General features: G+C 40.5%; 1 protein-coding gene across 1 annotated transcript in view; it reads left to right on the top strand.

The window, feature by feature from the left end:
* GUCY2C (guanylate cyclase 2C (heat stable enterotoxin receptor)) overlaps window positions 1-16,160 on the top strand; it is a 44,251-nt gene extending 28,091 nt beyond the window's left edge. The window contains exons 17-27 of the mRNA XM_010156334.1: window positions 1,581-1,713; window positions 3,505-3,642; window positions 7,282-7,370; window positions 8,105-8,196; window positions 9,798-9,956; window positions 11,080-11,272; window positions 11,664-11,838; window positions 12,786-12,884; window positions 13,614-13,708; window positions 14,357-14,433; window positions 15,986-16,160. Of these exons, the coding sequence (XP_010154636.1) occupies window positions 1,581-1,713; window positions 3,505-3,642; window positions 7,282-7,370; window positions 8,105-8,196; window positions 9,798-9,956; window positions 11,080-11,272; window positions 11,664-11,838; window positions 12,786-12,884; window positions 13,614-13,708; window positions 14,357-14,433; window positions 15,986-16,160 (1,425 nt within the window). The remainder of the gene's footprint in view (window positions 1-1,580; window positions 1,714-3,504; window positions 3,643-7,281; window positions 7,371-8,104; window positions 8,197-9,797; window positions 9,957-11,079; window positions 11,273-11,663; window positions 11,839-12,785; window positions 12,885-13,613; window positions 13,709-14,356; window positions 14,434-15,985) is intronic.
* The last annotated feature ends 710 nt before the right edge of the window (window positions 16,161-16,870 follow it).

Genomic DNA, 16,870 nt, shown 5'->3' with positions numbered 1-16,870 from the left:
CAAGCAAGCCCTGGTGTAAGGAAATCAAAATTACCTTTGCTGCCATTTGATGCTGAAGCTGATTAGGAATTCTGCTGTAGCAATGGGTGTATTTCCTGGCTGATGAAGGCAGGTGCTGGAAGAAGGCACAGCTGGAGGAAATGGGACCAAAGGCAGGCAAAACATCCTGCATAGTGTCATCAGGGCTGCATGGTAAAAGCTGCTTGATCAAGAAATGTGTTCTTTGGCTATAGCGTGCACACAGTCTGTAAACCCTGGCATGGTCTCGATACGTCCAGGATAACCAGTCCAACAACATTCTTCAGGGATTGCACCTTTTGCAGGCTGCTTGTGTCTCAGAGATACGTCTACTGTGTCCCAAACTGTCTCAGTGATCTCTCGTGGAGTTGGCTGGCCTGTTCCCAAATACAGGTACCAAAGGAGAAAAACCCCAGCATGTCACACAGTATATTCACCACCACATGAGCTATGTAACCCTGTAATCATACAAGAGGGTGAACTACACCTGTAAAAGTCTAAGTGGAAACCATTCAGAGAAGAAACTAAACAGGTATGATGTACCTGTTCTGGCTTCCACACAATATAGACTGTGCTTCATATACTGGGCTACAGAAAAGAGGACTATATGGAGAAAACCAGCCAGCAATGGGCTATAAGGAGGTGCGAACTTAAGTAGTTCAGAAGAGAGAGATGAAAAAGAATAAATAATAGCAAGAGGTGCAAATTAGCATACCTACTCCCTTCTTCAGTTTACGCCTGCTTACTAATGTTCTTTTCCTGCTGTGCCTCAGTACTGGCCCCCTTTCATGTATTGCACTGTATTCGAGTGTTTTAGACTAAATGAGATTAAATTCAGAGATGAAGAGTACAAAGGGGTAAACTATACACCTCTGTATGCCTGTGTAACCATAATCAGTAAGAAGAGACCTTTAGGATTGTCTAATCTGATCCCCTGCCTTATATAAGCCTCAGTGCATCATCTAACACTCTGCATTGACCTCCCTTTAGTCTGCTTTGCAGAAGAGGATCTGATGCAGTATTTCTGAATGAAATTTCTGGTGTATGGTAACCTTCAAAGATGATACAGACATAAAGGGCAATTCCTCTCAGATCTATGGTGTCCACTGGATGAACATGTAGTTGGAAGCACTTTTTTTGTGTGACATTCCAACAAATCTGTACTAAATTTACCAAAAAGGCATTTATTGCAAGTGAAATCAGAACAACTGCGGAAGGAAATAATTTTTCCTAATTGCTTAACTGTGTTCTAATCTTACCAAAACCCAAGATGCTATGTCAGACTTTTGTTAACTAAGAGGAAGGATGGTCTTCCATGACATGATCCTTCTAATGATCCATCTCCTCTTTTTAAATATTGACTGCTCCTGTCATCTTGGAAAGCCTCCTCTGTAAAATAATATTTGTTTCCCTCCATGACAGGGAACTGTGGTTTATGCATATCTATTGCTGGAGAAGACCATTTAATTACTTGGACAGGTATCATCACACTAATACTTCACTTTCTTGCTGAGTGTCTCATACATAGTCTTGCTTTCTTCCCTTTTTACTGTCAACCACAGGGGATGTCTTACCTGCACTCAAGCAAAACTGAAGTCCATGGTCGACTCAAATCCACCAACTGTGTAGTAGACAATCGCATGGTAGTGAAGATCACTGATTTTGGCTGTAATTCAATTCTGCCTCCAAGGAAAGGTAAAAACAGTACCCAGTGGGACTCTCCTTCATGGTTTCCAACCCAATAGAATTTTCTTATATTCATAGTCCAGTAGGGCCTAATTACATCTTGTACACAGTACAAAACACAGAATATGATTTCATTTCATGTAGCAGCCATCATACAAACGATATCTGAAAACACTGTCTTAAATAACACAATGAAAGAGAATTAGTAGAAAGTAGCGAATGAAATTAGGCAGTGCAGGTGAGAAGGAAAGACAAATTTTCAACTCACAGTTTAGAAAACAGAGATTTCACATTTGGCTGAGATGCAAGAAACATTTTCAGCATCCAAGGCCTTCGTGCGATCAGCTCTCCTCAGCAGTAAAGCTGAAGTTGTGTGAAGAAACAAAAGGAGTGAAGTACCACATGATCTTGCCATTGATTGGACACATGTGTTGCCACAGTGCTCTCTGGTTTAATTTAAATACTAACACTTGTGACTCTCACTATCCTTAAAAAAAATCTGTAATGATACACAATGATAACAATGTTTTTCATGCCTTAGGTAGGAATCTAGTAATATGTGTTCAATCAGATTGGAATAATTTTAACAGCTTCTCTTTACATTTTCATCTCATATTCACAGGATATTTCTGTAAAACAGAGCACTCCTTTCTACTTATCTTTTCCTTCTTACTTGATTTTGAGTGAAAAGACAAGCCCATCTAAAATTATGTCATCTGAAGCTGTATAGTAGAGCTCTGGTATAATAAGCACAGCACTTAGTATATGATCTGAGAAGAAACTGTGGTTGCAGCTGTGTTGAGAGAAAACTTTAACTTTCAGGCACAAACATGCCCAAGAGTAGCAATGAGAACATAAAAAAAGAGTAAGAAAAGTGCACTGAATGTAAATTCTCTATTCATTGTTTATTTAACAGATTTCATATTTAAATTTATGTTATTATTATTACATTGTGCTGTATTTCTCTTCTTTCATTGCCCATAAGATAAATGCTTTGACAAGCAGCCTCAGAATTTCTGGTTACTACATTTCTGTCTGTAAAGAAAACTTACCATTTCACAAGAGATCTAAAGATTCATTGTGGCTGGATGTTTCAGCCTGACACCATAACACTGTCTTCAGGGCCACCGTGTTCAGGTCACTGTTACGATACATCACCAGTATGTCATAACAAACTCTCATACCATGACAGCATTCTGTTTTTGAGGTAGAGTGGTGCTTGTTGCACTTGAAATACAGATTAATAATTTCTGTAGAAAGAAAGTGGTTATGAGCAAGTAATCTTATGTCAGGCTCAAAAGCAGCTGAGAATTATTTCAACAGATTCATGATTATCAAGGCCACTGGGAAATTACAGTCTTCTCCTCAGACATCTTGTATAACAGACTCCATGCATCTAGCTCAACAATTTATGGCTCAGCTTGGTCTTACACAGATGCATAGGCTACTTCTAAGAAGTCCATGAAAGGTAGCTAAGAAAAGCAAGTTCATTGCCAATAACAGTAACTTTCCCAGAGATGTGAGGGTCTGCATCTAAGGTGGAAGACAGTAGGATCAGCAAATCCAAGACACTTGAAAACTACCACATCAGAGGTTTATCTAACCTGTATTGATGTCAGCCTCTCAAGAAAAATGCTGAAGTAGGAAATAAACAATACCAGTGGGTTCTGGGTTTGATGTGGAAAGGGTAAAAGGAAGTATCACTATAGCCAATGGATGCTGTGAAAAGGATCACCCTTTTTCAGTTACTTTTTTTCCCTTCCCCCTTTACCTCATCCCCGTTGTCATCTGGATCTTCAGACCTGTGGACAGCTCCTGAGCATCTGCGTCATGCTGATGTATCTCAGAAGGGTGACGTGTACAGCTATGGGATCATTGCCCAGGAAATCATCCTGCGCAAGGAGACCTTCTATACCACACACTGCTGGGACAACAAAGGTAAATCCCCAAATTTCTCCTCCATTGCAGCCATCCGGAATGGTGTAGCTGTAACTGACCCATTCTCCATGTTTAGTGAAAGGCTCTGTCTCTGATAGCTGCTTAAACTGCTGCTTCTTCCACTGTGTGATGAATGAAGAGCCTGTTTGAAGGATCTCGCTGTGGGGGCAAGTGTCCTGTCCTTACTCTTTCTGTAAATAAAGTTTGCATTGAGTTTTCTTTGCCTCTCTCCTCCCTCCTCACCTTGGTCACAGCATTACAGAAGCTAACATTATACAGTCCTGTTCAGACTTACTGTAACATTCAAAGGCCACAAAGGTTTTTCTGTTATGATTTGTGCACAACATATAATAATTCACTCATATCAGGCATTGTAAGTCAGCAATGTTGACACAGAACAACAAAAACCCAGCAGCATGACACGAGTACAGTTGGCATTTAAAAACTGGCAATTCAGACTTCATTCAGGGCTGTCAAAATTAACATCCGACATTTAACTTCTATCAGAAAAAGCATCTCTTCCTGTAGAGCATCCATTACACCCCATTTTGTGCATTTTGTGACATTGCTTTTGAGCGATTTACAGCCCAGTCAATCCCAGTTCCCAGAATCCAGGCATTATTATATATTACAACTGACATAAAGACATGTGTGGGTTTGGGATTTTCCTAGTAACAGTTACCAACAACAAGTTTAGACATTGCCTTTACCTCTGAGTCATCCTGATAGATCCGCCTCACATTTGTTAAAATATCTAGAGCAGCAGCAGGACACCCTAATAGCCCTTTTCCTGAGTTACATTTGAGAGTAACTTCTGCGGCATGCTCATCATCCTACATTATCATAAATCTGTGTTCATATTTGGGGAAACACAGCATTTCCCATCACCAACTCTTTAATATAAATGTAGACGTAAGAGATTAGAAGTGCCTGTTCCCCTTCAGGCAAACTATTCAGGACTCCATACTTAAGATGAGGTAGAGAAAATAAAAGTTTTTCTATGCCTTTTTCTTGGGAAGAGGCAGGCACAATCCCCATGAATGCCAGGATTTTACAAATGTCACCAACATAGATGGAGAAAGGAAAGAGTAATGCTCCTCCTTGCTCATTTTGACTTGCAAAGCAAATCCATAGCAAACTCCGTTCTTTTAACTGTTTGTTCAGCAGTCTTTCTGTGTTACGTTAATGGTTAAGTTTGCCTCAGACACAGTGTTTCTGGGCTCTTCTGAGATGTGGTGGCATCCTCGCTGCTCTGTGTTTGACCCTGGCTGTCACGGTCACAATCCGGTTCCTTGTTTTAACTCTGCCCTGTTTCTTAACACTGCATTTTGTGATTTTAGAAAGGCTGTCCCTTCAAATAGCGTTAGGCTAATCCATCCAACTGAAGGAATTTTTAGCACCTCTAGGTGATGTTGCTGGAGATGGTCACACATTTCAGCATGTTTAGTAAGACAGCAATAAACTTACTGGGCCTGAAGCTTGTTTGGTAAGTCTGGATTCAGTGTAACTTAAAAAAAAATCTGCTTAGTAAACTTTGGTTGAAATCTTAAGTTTTCCATTCTGTGAGGAGATTGTTTTCTCCCCAAAGCTTTTTCTTTAAAAGCGTTAGTAGATGTCTAAGATATATATGGCTGATCTAATGGCTTCTGGTATTATTACTGATTTTGACTATGCAATTTGAGTAAATGTGTTCAGCCTAGTTTCTGCAGTTCATCAAATTTCATGTAACAGAAAGGAATGAGTGTTATTATATATTGCTGAAGTGGCTCCTCATTTACATGTCTGGATTCATTCATTAGCTAAGATGAGGCAGCAAGAGGGCAGGCCATACTTACTCAAGTACCTTTGAATTTTGTTTGTGGCATCATCTAACTTTGGAAGAGAGTAGCTCAAACTTGAGGTGACCATTAATTTACAAATATGCAGGATAAGAAGAGGGAAAAGAATACCAAAATAGAATAAATGGTAATGGGCAAAGAAATGTCCCTGTTGCATGTTAAATTAATTTGTTTTTTAAGTCTCCTGCAGAAAATCTTCCAATGACTAGGCTATCAGAAGGTGATCTCTGCAAGTTAGAAGATATGATATTGATATTTCAGGACAACTGATACAACCACTTCTCCAGGACTTCATTGGCAGCAGCAATGACTGTGTTCAGATTTTAAAAGAGTGGTTTTAAAACCTCTGTACCTAGCCTCTATCCACCAACTTAGCAAAATTAAGCTCAACTTTCAGATACTCAGAAAGCCAATTTTCCCAACCTGCAAATATATATCAATCAACTTAGCATACAATAATATTGCTACTAGTGAGAGTAAAGAAGTCGCACAAAGACATAGAGGATGTGTAGCAGTAACTAGGTCATAGTCCTCTTCACTGACTTCTCTGCGAGACAGCTCTTAGGCCAGCTGGTTACTCCACTCTTCTGCAAGAAACACCCCATTCACTGGTCAAGACTCTGAAATCTTGTCACGTACCAACGATCAGTTCAAGCTGCCTCCTTGTTCCATTACTTTCTGCCACTGGCTAATTGCAGTCTTGCAATAGTTGCTGTGACTTCCGCTCTCAGGTGTGTGTGCAGCATGGAAATCCAACACAATTCTCTTGCATACCTGAGACTTACACAGATTCTTCTCTCTTAGCTCACCGAAGGCTTCTTGGCAGTCTTTCCACTCCATAGCATTGGGACACTCAAGTCTCCTGCTCCTTCTCTAGTCACAATTTCTGTATCACAAATCTCAAAGGTACTGAATCTTTTTAGGGTCATCATGCACTCTGGGCATGCTTAGGCATCCCTAGCTGCTCTAGACTTGCACATACTGTCACAATTACACACTTTCCTCATCTCATTATGTGCTTCCTTCAGTAAAATTTTCTCCGAAATACAATCACACATTATTAATAAATGTGTTCCACGCTTGTTCATGGATCCCTTTCAGTTTCTCTCTCTTCCCCTGAGGTAAAAATCACTTCTCTTTTTTAAACTCCCTCCCTCTGGAATTCTTGAGGTTTGGAAGAGAAGGACAGATATATATTTTTTTGCTTTAGCTCTCACTTACTGTGCTTAAATCAAGTCATGCAAATGCAGCCTGCATTCTGATATGTTCAGAATCTAAATAACTTTCACAGAACGGATTTCATGAAGGAGAGTACAAATGAGCTAACAAATGCGATGTTGTTAAACCATGGACATTAAGAGCCTAGTTTTAAGGAAGCTGAGCATCTGCAGGATGGTTTGAGCTGCTCTGATGAGAGTTGTATGTCTCCACACTTTCGATCAAGTTACAATGGGCTTTTCACATTGTTTTTTACTATAGCTATACTTCATGCTGAGAGGTACACTAATAATGCCTGAAGTTCGTTTGGGAAGATGCCATAACCATGTCTACCGTGACCAATAAATACTCATATATGTTTCTATTCATTTTTCTTTCAGGGGACTTCAAGCCAGCCTGTTTTGGTCTTGTGCCATATATTTAGAAAAGCTGCAAAGTTGAAATTCACATCAGAATGAGGGAACTGTCTTCATGGCTTTTGTTTGTACAGTAACTCATCAGATCATAGGATGCTATCCACAAGGAATGTCCTTCTTATGTGGACTTTTTTTGTTTAAAACTTTGCATCTTTTTCTCGTGTTAGAGAAACTTTACAGAGTGGAGAGCTGCAAAGGAGTGAAGCCTTTCCGACCAGACTTGTTCTTGGAAACAGTGGGAGAAAGAGAGATGGAAGTAAGCTAATAATTAACTAAGCCATTTTCTGGGTGAAGGGAGGAAGTCCTGGCCACACTTGAGCTCATGAACATGGGAGGATGAAAGCTATGCACATTTTATGCCAAATGCCCTAAAGTCATGGGAAAAAACAATATTCTATAGTTGTTAGCAGTGAAATGAAATACAACTCATGAAAATTATTTCACTGGAAAGACATGGATGCTTATATGGTGCCACTTTTCTGACCTATTTTAGATGTTGTTAAGATGGGATGAATCACACCCCAAATATCTCTCTCTCCACTGATTACATAGTCCCTAAGGCTTCTTGCTCAGGTGAAAACGTCTGTACTGAAGACATCCACATACTCAGCAATGAACCCCATTCTTTTGTCTGAATTACCAATTTCAGAAAAATCCCAAACTCAAGATACTGGAAATATAATTACCACAGCATTTACCTCCATGTCAATAACTGTATATGGCACCAGCTGAGAGGCTGGATCCATTCACTTGCCTTTCATTTATGTATTGCAAATTCAAGTTAAGATCGTGTCGCTAGTCACCACAGAGTTAAGTTTAAGATGCCTGCAATCAGTGTCCCAGCCATAGATTCAAAACAGTTAGTCACACATTTTAATATGTTGCCGGTCAAGAGTAACCGGAAATTCCCTAATGAACTAGTGCTGTTTAGCACCATTATCCTTGTACATCCATTACTCAGGTGGACTTTCCTTAAATTTTTGTTTGAAGGTGTATACACTAGTGAAGAGCTGCTGGGAGGAAGATCCAGAGAAAAGGCCTGACTTTAAGAAAATTGAGAGTACTCTGGCTAAAATATTCAGGTGAGCAGCAGGGGCTCTGTTTTTTAAGATGTTTGAAATTCCCTTGAAGTATTGGAAAGCTCATATTTTTAAGTATGTAAGATGATGGGATTATGATTCAGTCCGTGGAAAAACTGAGTGTCTTCACTTAGACCCTCTTCTACTCACTGGCAGAAAAGTAGGCGAGCACGTGTGTAGGTATATGTACATGTGTGTACATGAGCATGCATGTATTAGCCGAGTGAGGGTAAGATGATCACCATACCTCAAATTGGTACATTGTGGAAGTAGCAAGCTGGATAATTAGAGATTTAACCCATTCACGTAATTCACCCTCTGTCTCCAGTTAAGAGTAGGATAGTGACTCATGTCAGCTACGTTTCAGGAAATGGATGCACATAAATGTTTGGGGGATGATTAGAAAGTTTGGAAGAGCTTGGTTGTGCCATAAATGAGTTTGGATGGTCTCAAATTAAGCTGACTGGAAGTGCTGGGTCATAACTCACCAGAAGCATTAATTACAGAGTTTTGTTGGTATAAAGTTGTGGGATAATAGGGGCAATACCTGGGTAAACCCTGTGGGGTTATACAGGCCTTTCACTTGGCCAATGCTGCATTGTTCCTACAGAGTTTGGTCTGAACTAATTATTTTGATGCCAAACAGTGACCTCTTAATCACTTCTCTTGGGAAATCGCTCTCCAGTTTTTAAAGTGCTTCCCACGAACAAATCCCAGCAGTACTCGGATCATTTTGCACTTTACACGGGCAGAAGGACGACTGCACTACTCATAACCGAATGTATCGACTGAATGATCTTACAGCAGCTGAATAGAAAGACATCCTGGTTCCACTCCTAAGCCTCCATTCTGCAAAAGCAAAGAGGTTGCCTCTTGACACATGCAACACTCTCTTCTTCTTATGGGGGTCTAAGATGGTCCTGACATAAAGAGTTGTTTAAAGAGTGGTTTTAAAGTCCAGCTGGGTACAATACTAATCTGAGTCTTCCAGTTAGCCTGGCCCCATCTACTTTCAGGCTGCTTTGGCGAGGGCAGGCTGCCCAGTCAAACAGGGGCTACGAGCGGCTTGTGTTACCACACTTCTGCTTCCAGGAGTTAGTGCGCTGGAATCTGCAGGATCTTGTGAGCAAAACCCAGGGACTGCTAACTGTTGCATTAAGTTGTTCTGTCTTCTACACAAGCAGCCCCATATTCTCTTAATCCTTCTGGTTGAATTCCCCATCCAAACGTTTTATGCAATTTTCTACCTACTGCCTTTAGCTTCCTCTCAGGATTTTAGCTTGCTGGTTACTTTTTACAAACGAATGTTCATGGATTACCCAAGGTAACCTGGTGCTGACAATATTAGTAGGCCTAGGTGATTTAAGGGTGCTTTAAGAATTACCAGCTCCAAGTGACAAGCAGATCACAGACTTTCAACTCATATACGTAAGCCCTCCAAGCAAGAAAAAGAATGATGTACTTGAGGCACTGTGCATTCTAACTACATGGAAATCAAACTCTGGAATTCCATTGCTCCCTTTTTTGCCCTGTTTTTGCCTCTCTCAGCAATGTGCTTCCATCAGCCTTTCTTGTTGACTCCTGTGTATTTCTGTTATTCACAGTAACTACCACGGCCAGACCAATGAAAGCTACATGGATACCCTGATCCGGCGTCTACAGCTGTATTCCCGCAACCTGGAGCACCTGGTGGAGGAGAGGACAGAGCTATACAAAGCAGAGAGAGACAGAGCAGACAGGCTTAATTTCATGTTGCTTCCAAGGTAACTGGCGAGGATTTTCACTGGTATTTTATTTACATATATCACCTGACCCTTGGAAAGTTGGGGTTGGGATTAATATTAATCTTCTATTTCCTTCCGCTCTAATCTGATCCTGCTAGGGAGGAGAGAGAAGCAGCTGTCCCTGAGGTCTCCACCCTATGGTGGAGTTTCATGCCAAGATGGTACTGGGCCAGACTAGGGTAGATGGATGCTTCCGAGTATGGTACAGGACATGTATTATTGATATGATAATATTGGTAACACCAGTAAGTTTGGTACTGCATACATTTGAAATAGTAAAACTATCCTAGTATGTCATCACTAGTTTCAAGGGTATTTAAGTAGTCAGGGTATTGATTTTATGACTCATCTTAAAAAAAGTATCTGTTCGATCCAGTTTTGGGGAAAACTTGGAATGATCTGGTTGTGCAATCAGGAATCCGTATTTCCTTCCCCTCTTTATTGTTCCTACCACTCTACTAGTGTCTCGTAGATGGAACACAGCTTTGTGCAACGCCTATAATTTTTAGGGTTTCTTTCAGTTATCATCTTCTAATATCTCCACTAGGAACAGATATTTTCCTGAATTCAGAAATGCAAGAAAATGAAGGTCTGTCTGAATAGATATTGACTGTCATGGTATTGAATTTTTGTTCGATAAAATTATTAGACTATAATATCTCATCTGAAGTCAGGGTGAGGTGATGTAATTATCAGGGCAAAATTACTTCTGCACTGGGGAAACAGAAAAATATGTCTGTTCTTGCTTACTGGGTGGGTAGAAAGTAGGCCTACATGTCAGAAGTTCCAGAATTTCAGTTTTAAATTTGACTTAATATCCCTATTTCTGACCTGAGTTTCCTGTGCCTCAGTTTCCTCATGGCTATTAACACATTTGGATTTTGCAAGGCTGTAGTGCCTTAATTAGCATTAGTAAGTGCTTTGAGGTCCCTGACTGAAAGGCATTATGGGCATCTAAAATGTGATTACAGTGGCAGTTTCCAGCAAACTATTTGATGTTTCCTACACAGAAAGCAATGGTGTGGCTGTGTTGCGTGAAAAAATACCTTTAATATTAAACACAGACTACTCATCTGTCTTCCTTCCTCCTCTATTTCCACAGGCCAGTAGTAAAGTCTTTGAAGGAGACTGGCCTGGTAGAGCCAGAATTATTTGAAGAGGTCACTATCTACTTCAGTGACATCGTTGGCTTCACCACACTCTGCAAATACAGCACTCCTATGGAGGTGGTAGATATGCTGAATGATATCTACAAGAACTTTGACCACATTCTTGACCATCATGATGTTTACAAGGTGATTAGCTCTGCACTGTTGCTCAGTTAACGATCGGGGGACACACAGATCAAATTGGATGATGTGGTGCGTTTGGGAATCTGCCTTCTAAGCAAAGGCAAAAGAGACAAAAATAGGTCAAGATTACCTCATTTCAATATCCTTTCAGTGTGCCTGTTTATACCAATTTTTCTATACTGGGTGGTCACAGATTTGTTAACTGGAATATTGTGTACAGTTATAAGTACTCATATATGATAAAGGTGTCAGGTATCTTAAACCAACCAATCCTGCTGTCCAGGGAAAAAATGCTCAGTCATGAACAAGATGATCTGATAAAACCTTTCTGCTTTTAATTAAATATGTATTTTGCTATACCTGTAGGTAGTGAGTTCACATTTTGTTGCCACAGGTGGAGACCATTGGTGATGCTTACATGGTGGTGAGTGGTTTACCAAAGAGGAATGGCAACCGGCATGCAGTTGACATATCCATGATGGCTCTGGACATCCTCGGCTTCATGGGATCTTTTGAACTGAGACATCTGCCGGGTCTGCCTGTTTGGATTCGCATTGGAATTCACTCTGGTACACAGTAGTGCTAGATCAACAATGACAATGTTGTTGCCTTGTTTTTGAACAGAATAGACATCCATAGAAGATCTGGTAGTACATCATACACAGCTGTTCTCCTCGTGAAGAATCAGGTTGAAAACAATGTACCTGGAGGAAGAGCAACAGAAGTAAATAAGACACTGTTTTGGTCCCCTGTAGTGAAATAGCCCATACCCATTTATTCATAGCTTAAGTCAGTAGGTAGGAAGAGCAACTGCCATTGTTCCTGGTGTAATTAAGCCAGTGGTATCAAATAAGCCTTTGCAGATCGCTCCTTCCTGACCAAAGTGGAGATCAGCCATGGCCAGATAGGCTTGTCTTTTGCCAAAAAGCAGGCCTGTCTTTATGCTTTTGGAGGTAAAAGGTCTGACAAGCCTATATGGGAATTCATTTTTTAAGTAATCCATAAAAATAATTTTTCTCAAAGGGGAACTGCAGATAGCTGAAGCAGAGAGCTCCCAGGTACTCTGGGAAATTTTATATTTTCCTTTCTGTTTGTTTCAACAACTACCCGAAGACCAGCTGCCAGGGGAGGAACGTACCAGTGAAAGCCACTGAGACACTGGGAAACCTTCTGAGGCACCACTATGCACCCTTCCATAATGAAGCTCATTTTTTTTTCCTCTTACTTCCAAAACTGACAGTAACTGCATTTTCTTTCTGCACAAAACCTGTGTTTAAATACAATTAACACTGTGCAGCCATGTCCTTTTAATGTTTACTGGATTATGTAAGATTAACAGAGCTAGGCTTGGTTTGGAGTGAAAAGGGAGACCACCAGATATGTTGGGAAGTGAGGTGCGGAGTATTGTCATCGGTGAGGGATGCAGACCTCCAGCACTGGTCTGCAACAGTGAGACACCTGTCAAACAAATGGTGTCTTGATCCACCTTTTTTTATTCTCTGCATCCCATTTCTAGGTCCATGTGCGGCTGGTGTGGTCGGAATAAAAATGCCTCGTTACTGTTTATTTGGAGATACAGTGAACACAGCTTCGCGGATGGAGTCCACAGGCTTGCGTAAGGGGTTAATTTTAGCTGTCAGTGTAACAGGACCAAAGCCTATTAGTCAGTTAGTGACTGAAGTGTCTGTTCTCAGCTGAGAACTTCAGCTCGCAGGAGTTTTAAAGATTAAGAAACCTTATTTGTTTTGATTACCAATTGTTTCAGTGTCCTGCTGGGCAGTGAAGAATTGTTCCTGGTTCATGCTTCAGTGCTGGTAACGAGAGTATGTAGGCTGGCTCACTGGCTGAGTTCCTCTGGAAGATATGACACTTATGTGTCTGGGATTTCATCTTACTCTATGAATGGTAGATTTTAGTTCGACCTAGAATTGTATTACAGTTCTGTCGTGTAACTATGCTGACTGTATACTTGAAGTTGAAGTGAGCATGTATGGGAACTACGCCAAGAGTCAGCATCTTCCTTCTGCCCAGTGTCTTCACATGACTATTCTCTGTATAGGACACTCCCAATTATTCTTTTCCCTTTTGCCATCTAAATGCTACAGATACATGGTCACCTGTATTTCTGATCAATGGCTGTACCAGATATTCCTTCCTAGATAGAATGCTATGGAGTCAGATTTTTCATAGAGCGGTGTAATCGATTCTCTTTTAATTTGACTCTCAGAATTTATGTTGATACTGACTGGAGGAGCTTCTGCTATAGCACCAGTTTTCACATACACTTAATATAGTTATGTGGTACCTTTCTAGAATGAGCTTTTATTGTGTCTTTATTTTTTAGCTTTAAGGATTCATGTAAATGGTTCCACTATTAACATCCTGAAAAGAACAGACTGCCGATTCCAGTACGAAGTGAGAGGAGAAACGTACTTGAAGGTAACCTCTGCCACGCGCATGCGTGAACACAGCAAAGAGTGATAGCATGGAAGTATTACATAGGTGAGAGTAACCTGCAACTTAATTAACAGCAGGGGAACAACGGTTACAGATCCATTGGTATCACAGTTCTCTAGTGGTTGAAGACATTTCTGTAGAGACAATGCAGGCAATGAAGAGCTCCCTAAATCATAAATTAAAGCAACATAAAGTTGTGGAGAATAAACGAAACATACTATTTGGAACAGAAAACTGTGGAGTGAATTAATCTGATGGAAGGGAAGCTGAATCTATTGTTAATTTGCTCATGCTCCAATATCTGACTGTCTATCTACCGATCCATTCATTTCAGTCTATTACACTTAGCAGATGTCTGTATGGGGGAGCTGATGGCAGGCAGCACAGCTCACCTCTCCCATGGCAGTGTTTCAGGTCACGGAACAAGGGAACGGGTGTGCAGCTGCATCTCCCCCATCATTCTTCTTCTCACATCTGATTTTTAACCATTTGCTGTGAGCATCAGTTACTGAAAACAAGCGAAGGCAAACACAGCTATATGCAATAAAGTATCATTTAAGTAAATTAACTACAGGAAATTGCATTCTAAACCCCATAGTGTGCTTTCTCTTCTTTGTCATCCATGTTTAGGGCAGAGGAACAGAGATTACCTACTGGTTGACAGGTGCCGAGGACAAGAAGTACAATCTCCCAACACCTCCTTCTGTGTAAGATGGTCTTAAAAGAAATTCCCAGTCTTTGCGCTTCAGCCGGCACTGCTCCTCCCTGGCACTTGCTGTGTTTTTTTTATACCACTCAACTTGCCTGCAGTAGTTAGAGGCTTAACAGTGTAGCTGCATATACACACGTGTAAATATTCATGACATGGGACTATGTGTACGCTGAAGGTTATTTGTATATATAAGCACTTAACAGGTTCATTTCCTTGCAAGGGAAATAAGCCTTCCAGGACAAGTTACTGACATGGCAAGTGCAAGAGATGGACAGAAAAAAGAAAACCACTAATATTCCCAAAACTTCAGTCCTAAAGGCACCTGTGCATGACAGTACAGGGAGAGAATAACTGGAACTGAATGTGCAGCTCTCTGTAATACTATGTTATGTCTGTGAGCTCTTGTGGGGGAATTTGTTTCAGGAATGAATCTGGAGGATTTTGAGCAGTATTCTGCTGGAAGAGGCAGACAAAATTACTGTAGTACTGCACAGGCATAAAGTCTTCAAGAACTGAAGTAAAGCTTACGTTCTGATACATAAGAGGCACGTCATCAAGAAAAAATGAGAGGTTGATGTCCTCGAACTGAGCTCTCATTTTGCTTTAGTATTGCATAAAACACTGTAACAGCAGAAGTGGTTTTTTTTTAGAAACTATGCAAAATTGAAGTCAGGAGAACTGGTTGCGTTTATTTCATGTGTATTTTGCATGAGTACTGCATTATTTCCTGCAAGCTCTCTAAATGTGGAAGTGCCTCACTTTCTGCTCTGAATTTCTGTGTACAGTCACTCTTTACTAAGTGAGAATTTGTTGCCATCTGCTTTGAAATGACAATGTTTTAGTGCAACTCGAAGCAATTATATGAAGTACAAGTGTTTGTCCCTGGGCTGAGCAGGAAATTATTCTTTTGTAAACTCAGAAGTCCTTTCTTAAATTAATATGATCAGTTGAGACTACCAGAATTATCGAATTAGCGATTCTTCTGGAGTTCAGCCATTGAAAGTACCTCTTGAGCTGGGTTACCGTGGTCAGTGATGGTTTTGGTTTTGCTTTCTCATACAGGCTATGACTGATAAAAGTGCACCTTAAAACTCAAATGTGAGGTACGCCAGCAAAAGCCAGACACACTGAAGAAATTTATGAAAGGTGGCAGCTCTGTTACTGAAGGCCACCTGAAGCTGAGTAGTGAAAGGGCTGGCACCGGTAATGACGTTAAAAGCTAGAATCTATTTTGATTTGGAGTTATTCTAATCCATGTCTTCCTTTTCATGCAAATGATGCCGAAATTTTCTTAAGGTTGATGATGACACAGCTACAGACTCCTGTGCAGAGACAGTGAGCCGTACTACCTGGAAAAATCACATGGAAATCCTCAATTCTGTTCCAAAATCCAGAACCTAAATTTGGTTCTGCACACACTTTCTATCAGTAGTGTGTGAATGTAATGAAGAAACACAGGATAGAAATGTTTAAAAACCACTGGGGATCTGGGGATTACTAAAAACGTGTGAATCACTGATTTTTTTTTTCCCTCCTGTCACTTTCAGGGAGAATCAGCAGCGGTTACAAGATGACTTAGCAGAGATGATAACAAAAATTATTCAGAAACGGGAAAACGAAGGGTTCAAGACACGGAAGCTTCCACGGGTTGCTAGCTACCGATCAGGTACCCTGGAATACCTCCAACTGGCCAGCACAGAGAATCCTGCCACATATCTTTAAAACTAGATGTCTAGTATGACTCAAAAATCTGCAGCAACTCTACGGAGTACTTCTTGTGAAGGGTCGAGGCTTATACCCTCAGCTAGAGGAGAAAGAAAACACCTTTTCAAGCATCCTTTCTATCATCCAACCTGCTGTCAGTAAATCAATCCTCTCTTCACTGTACCGCCAAAATTGCGGGATGACTTCAGTAGGACACATGCAGCCTGATTTGAGGTAAACGAAAATATCTGCACTTGAGTCTGGAAAATAGGCTTATTTTTTTGGTTTTGGTTGTTTTTTTTATATGTGATAGCCTGTTCAATAATCCACTTCTGAAAACATTCACAGCAAAACCTTAATTTGTCATGATTTTTAAATGTTGTATTTAATTTGTAATTTTTATTTGAATAAAGATTTGCTGTAATATATTTGAAAATAACATTAAACGTATCAGATGTAAATCCTGGATACATTGCCATTCTGCTGCTTCTGTTGTTTTCCCAGTGTCTCCCATGTTTTGTTTAATCAAGCTGACTTTGTTCAAGAGACAACACTTCTGTTATTTACCTTGGGAGATTATGCCAGAAGTTGTATGGTTTCTAAGGCTTACCAGAATCTCTTGGGCCTGCAAAATGAAACTGGAAATCTCGCAAGAACAACCACTTTTGTATCTTTTCTCCACTTCTGCTTTTGTCCCCAAGGCAGAAGTGCAACAGAAATGAAGGAAA

The sequence above is a fragment of the Eurypyga helias genome, unplaced genomic scaffold (genome assembly GCF_000690775.1).
Source record: "Eurypyga helias isolate BGI_N326 unplaced genomic scaffold, ASM69077v1 scaffold29007, whole genome shotgun sequence".
In the NCBI taxonomy this organism is placed as follows: Eukaryota; Metazoa; Chordata; class Aves; order Eurypygiformes; family Eurypygidae; genus Eurypyga; species Eurypyga helias.
Note: the sequence above shows the minus strand (reverse complement) of the source record. Positions and strands in the feature narration are given on the sequence as shown.